An 8,592-nucleotide genomic window follows, 5' to 3' on the forward strand; every position below is an offset into this window, starting at 1 on the left:
TTCTACTACTATGTATACCTGTTTTAAGAAGAGGAAATGAAAAGAAAAAATGAAAAACTTTTTTTTTTCCAACTAAAAAGAATTATATATAACAAATCTAATTTGACATCCTAAATTTTTTGTCCAAGTTTCGCCACTACTTAAAGTATAAGCATATATTAAGTGTATATGAAGTTTAGAATCAAAGCACGTATTATACGTGAGATAAGTACAAATGAAGAAATCGACATGTAGGTAGTTCAAGCATATATATATATATATATATATATATATATATATATATATATATATATATATATATATATATATATATATATATATATGGAAGACTTAGACATTTTATAATCCAAATTCGGATGAAGAAATGCATCATGTGCTTGCCTTGAGACAACACAAGGGTCAAATCATTATATGCCTTAGCCATGTAAGTAAGTGAAGCATTTTTCATTGTGTATAATGTTGTCTCTGAAAGGAGCTAGGACTTTTAATTTCTTTAATTTTAAAAACATGTTCCTTTTCTTCCATTTGAAGTAGAGCATCGGAAGAGAAGCTACATTGATTATGTTATATATATAAAACAGGCACATGATGAACCTTTCATTCCAAGACCTGAAGATGTTGGACGGAAACTTCAATTAACCATTAATTGGTGAGAATTCATTAGTCTCTCTGTCTATGTTTTCATAATTTATTGAGTTTCATGATTGAGATTTTAGAATTTAATAGAAATACCTTAAATAAAGATAGAGAAGGGTCTCAAAGAGATGCCATGTTTATTCAATATCTCATCATAACCATTTGTTCTTAAATTTTATTTTTTTCGTATTTGAATTTTATGAATACAAAAAATATGCCAAATAAAAAACTCTAATTAAATATATCTTATGTGAAAAAAATTTGTTATAGGTTAAGTTTAAACTGAATTAATAACAGTTTTAAATCTCAGGAATGTCTCTCATCCTTAACGCAAATAAGCATATATATTGAGAAAGTTTAGAATCAAAGTATTATTTAGATGTGAGACCTAAAACTGAAGTAATAATTCAAATAATTATTGTGAGAATCAAAGTACTATTGTGCTGATGCTACGTTCACTATTTATGACATCTCCTCCACAAAATAGGAACTTCAAAATGCAAAACTCCGGTTGGATCAGCCACTTCAATCACGTTTAACTTTAACTGGTCAGAATTTTTTCGTCTCCCTTTCTATGATTTCAGAATTTATTGTGTATGACAATTATTTAATAGAGATTATCAGGTTGAACCGAAAAATAATAACTTAAATTCGATTTAAACAAAATTAATTTTCACTTTAAAACAAATAATACTATCAATACAAAATAATTGATTATAATTTAATATAAGGGTTAACTATGGTTTTTTGTCGATTCAACTTTTAGTGAAACTTGAAATTAGTCCTTCTTAGAAATTCTGAGTCAATTTAGTCTCTTATCTTCAGAAATATGTGAATTTAGTTCTTTATATAATCTTTTTTAAAGTTTATTTAACGTTTCAAACGCATTTCTCAACTAATATTGAAGCAAAAATGTGTCAAATATTGTAAACAAACTAAAATATTATACTGAAATGTATTTGAAATGTCAAATAAATTTTATAAAATTTAATTAAAATGACTAAATCGAGTTCAGATTCTCTACTGATTTTTTTGGTATTGTCCTCTACTGAGCATTAAAAATATACTTTGTTGGTATTTTAAATATTTTTTTAACATATTTTAAAACGTCAAAATTAGTGATAATCCGTGTATTATAAAGACACGGTAGAGGAACAACACACAAAATTCTAACAGAGAATCAAAATTCGACTAAATCCATGTATTTCTATACTTGAGGGACTAAATTGACTCCAAGTTTCCAAAAAAAAAAAATTCTAATTTTTACTAAAAGTTTAACGACAAAATCATATTTAACGGTAATGAAAACCAACACATATCTTCTATCTTATATCATATCACATGAGAGCGTAATATTTGATGGTATTTAGATTTTTAAATAGGAAAAGCGAAATAAAAGAAAGAATGACCAAAAAGAACAATCGCAGTGCAATAAATTAAAATGAAAATAGAAAGATGGTGGAGGCTCTCCAAGAGATAGAATATTTATTCAGTATCTTAAGGTAGCCATCGCAATAGAAGATGTAAAGATATTTGCTTACAGTTATGTATATTTACAATGAGAAAATGTTATTTTAAAAAAGGAAATAGCATTTACGTTGTGTTTGGATGGAGCATTTCAACAATGCTTAGAAATTAAAATGTTTTGCATTTGAAATTGTTTGCAATTAAATTCTATTCATTTTCTAAATAACTTGTTTGGATAAGGAAATTAAAATACCTTACATTTGAATTTCTTGTTTGGAAAAAAAATTGAATTTATTGTGAGATAAAATTTAATTTTAACAATATTTATTTTAGGCTTATTTATGTTTTGAGTTCATGATAAATTTGGAAACCCTACGATCAAGAAGGGCCCGACGACACGGACGAGCCCATCGACCCGGACGGGTCTGACGACCTGGACAGGCCCGACAACCCAGACGAGCCTTCCAAACCGTTTGGTCCGTCAGGGTCATCGGGCACGTCCAGTTGTCAGGCCCGTTTGGGTCGTTTGGCCCGTCCGGATATTTTGACTTGTTCGAGTCGTTGGGTCCGTCCGTGTCGTTGGGATCGTCCGTGTCGTCGGGCCCGTCCGTGTCGTCGGGCCCATCTGGATCATCGGCTTTGACGATTTGGAAGGGCCCGTTCGGCTCGTCGGGCCCTTCCAATTCGTAGGGCCCTTCCGGCTCATCCAATTCATCGAGCCCATTCGGGTTGTCAGACCCGTCTGGATCGTCGGGCCCGTCTGGGTGTTCGGTCTCGTCTGGCCCGTTTGGATCATCGCGCCCTTTCATGTCGTCAGACCCGTCTGGATTGTCGACCCCGTTTGTGTCGTCGGGTCTGCCCTACTAGTTTGTGTCATTGGGTTGGCCCGACCCAGCTAGGTCTTTGGGTTTGTCGGGCATGCCTAAGTCGTTCGGGATCATCGAGTCTGCCCGCACATCTAGGTCGTCCGGTCTGCTTGACCCGTGTGGATCTTCAAGTCCGCCCGACCTGGTTGGGTCATTAGGTTCGCTTGTCCCGTCTTGGTCGTCGGGCCCGCCCGACCTGTCTTGGTCGTCGAACCCGCCCGATCCTTCTTGGTCGTCGAGCCCGCCTGTCCCATCTATGTCGTCATACCCATTTGACAACTCTACCATAGAGTCTAGAATGCGAGGTTGAGTGAGAAGAATTTCAAATTCCACTTATTTTGAGGGTATTTGAATTTCTACTAATTTAGCTAATTCAAATCCTTCAAAAAAATGATTGCATTTGAAATGCTTTTTAATTTCTATATCCAAACAAAACATTTCATTACAAAAAAATCTAAATTCTTCAAAAAAATGAATTGCTTCATTCAAATACTTTATCCAAACACACTCTTAAGATTTGTTGAAAATAAAGAAGTGATAGTCTGTTTTGTTGTATTTGGAATTGATTTGAAATATGGTTTTGTTGTTAATTTCAGCATCATCCAAATTTCCTCAAAATGCCAGTGGCGCGTCATCGGAGGGGACCAAACAATGGTTATCCAACCTCTCATCTTTGCTTTTAGAATTTATTCGATTCACCTATTAATTCTAAAATTATAATATTATTGGTCTCTAAATTGATTTTTTAAATTTATTTACTGAAGTTTTAATTATGAAAAGAAATTGATTACAAAAATATTAGCTATGAAGATTTCTTTCTATCAAAAAATTAGTTTTTAATTTAGTTTTTAATTAATTAAAAATCAATTTAACGATCAATTATATTTTTTTATTAATAATAATAGTTATTTTAGTAATTAATAATTTTTTATTTTATAAATTAATATCTAAATGTATCACTATATTAACTAATAAATTTTGATTATTAATGAAATATTTTTTTATAGTCCATACATTCTATAAACTACCACCGACACGAGGATATACGCCGTTCAACATACAACGAAATTCAAGTAAGGAATACTCCGTTAGTGGCATTCAAGTTTACATTTCCTTTTCTATGTCTCTTACATGCAAATAAAATGAAAAAAAGTAAAAGAAAAAGAGAAGAAGTATTAAGTAGTCCATGCCTATCGATTTTTTATGATCTCAATTAAGTTGCACATATTATGGATGTTTTCCAATCTATGGAAAAAAAAATAATGGTATAAGTAATATTCTTTTATTAACAAATACACACTTTTTTATTTAATAGTCTAAGTATTGTTTACTTTCTTTTATTTTGAATACTTTTCTATTTTATTTCTTCACTTGCCCCTTTAATGTTAACTTGTTTTTGCATCCAACAATCATTAGGATTTGCATCACTACGATTAGCATCAAGAGAACTTGGAGATGCAAAAGAAGCTACAATTCCTATTGAATTTTCTGAAATAAACAAATTACATTTTGAGGAATTACCTAATCTAAGGGGCTTCTCATGTGGAGATATGGTTGAATGGCCAATTTTGAAGCATGTGATTCTGAACAACTCTCCTAACTTGAAGAAATTTGGGTTGGGAACAATAAAAGAATCGCAATTAAAGAGATTTATCTTAGAAGAGGAAGAACAAATTGACATTGATATCAAGATTCTCCATCTTTTTGAATTATCGGTTAGTTCTCCCTCAAAATACTAATACTAATTAGTTATATAATTGGTCTCTTTAGTTTAAATTATTTATGATTTTTATCTTTTTAAATGTTTACACCATTGAGCTCTTAAGTTTGAAAATTTTGAAAATTTTGTCTCCATTAATTTTCATTTACCAAAACTTCATTTCCTACCAAAAAAATCTTTATAGGCATTCAAAATAATTTTAAACCTTTACCGAAAACTCACTAACCATAAAACATCAAATTTAATGTCAAATAACTAAATAAACAAGCTAAAATTTCCCTTCTTCAAATCATATCTTAATAATCAGCAAACTACTTCAAATTTTATTAATTTATGGCTAACTTTCTCTTGCAAAAAATTTTATAAATATTTTATGATTAAAAGTAGTAAACTTTCACAAATTTAAACATAAAAATAAAAAGTCAATTATTTTGGATATGTGAAAGAAAATTGGCATATATAAAAACTAAATTTACTTACTTTAAAAGTAATAAAGACAAGCTAAAAAGCCAAAATTTTTATTCATATTGAAATGATAACAGTAATTATTATTAATAATATATATATATATATATATATATATATATATATATATATATATATATATATAAATTACATGAATGAGTGAGTATAAAAATAAGTCAATATTACAAAAATTGAATGCAAAATCTTATAGGATCGATTCTCAACAATGGAAGAGTACTCTATTAACGACAACGAGGAATTAAGAAAGGCAATAGATGACATTCGACCTTCACATTTTAGGAACTTGCTAAAACTTTCGATAAAATATTGTGATCAAAGGCTAGCCAATTTTTTGTCTATTTTGATGAAGAGAGCAAACAAGCTTCAAAATATAAGCATTGAGAAATGCCAAAATTTAGAACATTTGTTTGATCTCAATGAATTTACCCCTGACAATGATGGGCATGACAAATATTTTACACAAATAAAGACATTAATATTGATAGAACTACATCAGCTAAAATGCATATGGAACAAGGATCCAGTGGGAATTCTTGGCTTTGAAAATTTGCAAATGGTACATATAACAAGTTGTTCCTCTCTGGATAAGTTGTTCACTCCTTCTACACCTAAGAAACTCAGCCAACTAAATGAACTAAAGTTAGAGACATGTCAAATGTTACAGAAAGTTATTGATAGTGGTAACATTGAAACCATTAAATTCCCAACATTAAATAAGGTGGAGTTCAAGTCTCTCTCAAGATTGATTCACTTTTACTTGTACCCTCTAGAATTCCCACAACTAAGATCTTTGATAATAGAAAAATGTCCCGAGCTAGAAGAATTTACAACTGGGTTGGCAACTACAAATGCATCACAAATAACTAATGACAGGTCATTTTCTGAGTTGGGTGACCTAAAGTTAGATAACTGCCACAAGTTGGTATGTGTAGTCTCTTCTAAGGCATTGCATGAGTTGAAGAGTCTAAAGAAGCTCATTGTGAGCCATTGCAACACATTGGAAGTGGTATTCAACATTCATGATGAAATATCTTATCATACAAATCTCCTACAACATCTGGATGAATTGATTTTGATTGATCTACCTAAACTAAGTTATGTCATCAACAAAAAGTTTATTAGGCTTTGTGAAAGCATGCAAAGCTTACAAGTGAAGCAATGTAAGTTACTTAAATGGCTACCAGTTTCTTTAATGCTGATAAGTGTAGAAATTTCAAATTGTGAAGCCTTGGAGAAAATTATGACCACTAATAAAGAAGAAGGAACAAGAGGAGAGAACACATTTCCTAAGTTAAAGTTTGTCTCTCTCCAAAACTTGACAAACTTGTATAGTCTTTTCCCTTTTACATATGAATTTCCTTCCTTAGAAGAATTGAAAATAATAAATTGTCCCAATTTGACCACTTTTGTTGAAGAGTCTAAGGAGCTAAAAGATCTTTCAAAATCCACCACTTCAAATGTTTTCTTCCCAAATTCAGTAAGTTTCTTCCTAAATTCAGCAAGTTTAGATTTAAAACTATAAATGATACTTATGATCATATGTGTATATATTGAGAGGATGAATATATATATATATATATATATATATGTGTGTGTGTGTGTGTGTGTGTGTGTGTGTGTGTGTGTGTGTGTGTGTGTATGTATGTATGTGTGTGTGTGTGTGTGTGTGTGTGTATGTATGTATGTGTGTGTGTGTGTGTACAAGAATGATTTTCTATATATAGGAAGGTGTATAGTGTTAATAATCTTTGTTCCTACCATTGAAACTTATCATTTGTTCATTACTTCCTCGCAGTTATCATTGGAAACATTGAAGATGTTGTACATGAAAAATCAAAATTTTGAGAAGCTTTGGCAGAACAATTGTCATTCCAAATCATTTTATGAATTGGAATATCTAACTTTGAGTAGCAACAAAAAATTATTGAATGTCATCTCTTCTAACATTATCATAAGACTTAACAAGTTGAAAAAATTGACTTTGGAACAATGTGAAGTATTGACTGAGATATTTTATCTTGAAGATGATAAACCAACTGGTAATATCCAAGAACTTCTTCCTCAGTTGCAGGAATTGGCATTGAGTTATCTAAGAAGTTTCACTTGTATTTGGAACATGGAACCTTCAGTTTCCTTTTTCCCAAATTTACTGTCACTTCACATTGTTCATTGTGGAACCCTCCAAAGTCTATTTTCAATTTCTTCTACAAAAAACCTTCAGAATCTCAAATCACTAAAATTGTGCAATTGTGACAAATTAGAGGAGGTAATATCTATTGATAATCGTGAAGACATGACAGTTAGTTTTCCAAAAATGGAGTGTCTTGTACTCAAGGATCTTCCAAAGTTGCTAAGTTTCCATCAACAAAATGGAACAATTCATTTACCTAACATACAAATTATGCGGGCAAGAAATATTCCAAGCATGAAATTTTTTTCAGTGGGTATAGTTATCACCCCATTGCTGAGATCAATACATGTAACATTTGCCAGGAAACTTTGGCTAGGAAATTTAAATGAGACCTTATCCTATATAAGCAACAATCCAGGTATGTAAATTTAGATATTATATACAAAACATAGAAAGTTATAATACTATAATGTTAAGATGTTGATAAATACATATTTTATTGTGTGGTTAATTTAATTAATAACATTCTTTTAAGAGCTTTCAAACATGTTTTTTAACTATTTGTTTATTATTTATAATCTTTTCCAGTAAGATTTTTTTTAATTTATGTTTTCTCTTTATTTGTATAGGAAAATTTCATTTTGCGAAATTGTTTGGTTTTCCTTCATGAGCACTGTGAAAATGCCATTATCAATAAACTCAAGTTTATGCTCCTGGAATGAAATGAGGTTTGTCATCCTCTTCATGGAACACACATTTGGACAGTTTGTTCACGTGACTCTAAGGATTAGAAGGAACACATGTTGTATAAAGGTTGGTAATGAATGATGTTATGGAACATAATAAATTATGTGTCTGGCAAAAGTTCCCAATATAAATGGATATTTCCTGAATAACTTTAGTTTTTATATTTATTGACTCGAGCCATGCTTCAAATGTGAATTTGACCATTGGTAGGTTGGTTATTATAAGATGTGAAGAGATGAAAAAAATAATAGAGATTTAATTTACAAGGAATGTTTGATCATATAACATGAACTTAAAATAGGAGAACAAATACATTTAATTTTGAAGACATTATTCAAATTCATTCTAATTTTGATGAAATTTCAGGGATTGATTGAATATAAATACAAGTATGAATAATATTCTTAAGATTAAAGATGCTAAGAATTCAGTCTTTAGTATTTCTTCCATAAAATTAAAGTTGGGGTTTAGAGATTTAGAAAGATAACACATGAATTGAATCATAATTAAAATGCAAAACAAATAAAAAAATTAAAACA

At 30.5% G+C, this 8,592-nt stretch overlaps 1 protein-coding gene across 4 annotated transcripts; it reads left to right on the plus strand.

The window, feature by feature from the left end:
- Positions 1–589: 589 nt before the first annotated feature.
- Positions 590–8,214, plus strand: LOC114187645. 4 transcript variants are annotated; one of them, XM_028075945.1, is made up of 7 exons: positions 590–649; positions 1,124–1,184; positions 3,566–3,623; positions 3,977–4,042; positions 4,386–4,684; positions 6,971–7,724; positions 7,936–8,214. In XM_028075945.1, the coding sequence occupies exons 3-7, from the start codon at positions 3,587–3,589 to the stop codon at positions 7,974–7,976; spliced, it is 1,197 nt and encodes a 398-aa protein (XP_027931746.1). In that variant the 5' UTR covers positions 590–649; positions 1,124–1,184; positions 3,566–3,586; the 3' UTR covers positions 7,977–8,214. The 4 variants fall into 4 exon arrangements, with proteins under 4 accessions (XP_027931746.1, XP_027931748.1, XP_027931747.1 ...); XM_028075947.1 differs by having other exon boundaries at positions 7,241–7,724; XM_028075946.1 differs by lacking the exon at positions 1,124–1,184 and having other exon boundaries at positions 601–649.
- The last annotated feature ends 378 nt before the right edge of the window (positions 8,215–8,592 follow it).

The sequence above is a fragment of the Vigna unguiculata genome, chromosome 6 (assembly GCF_004118075.2).
Source record: "Vigna unguiculata cultivar IT97K-499-35 chromosome 6, ASM411807v1, whole genome shotgun sequence".
NCBI lineage: Eukaryota > Viridiplantae > Streptophyta > Magnoliopsida > Fabales > Fabaceae > Vigna > Vigna unguiculata.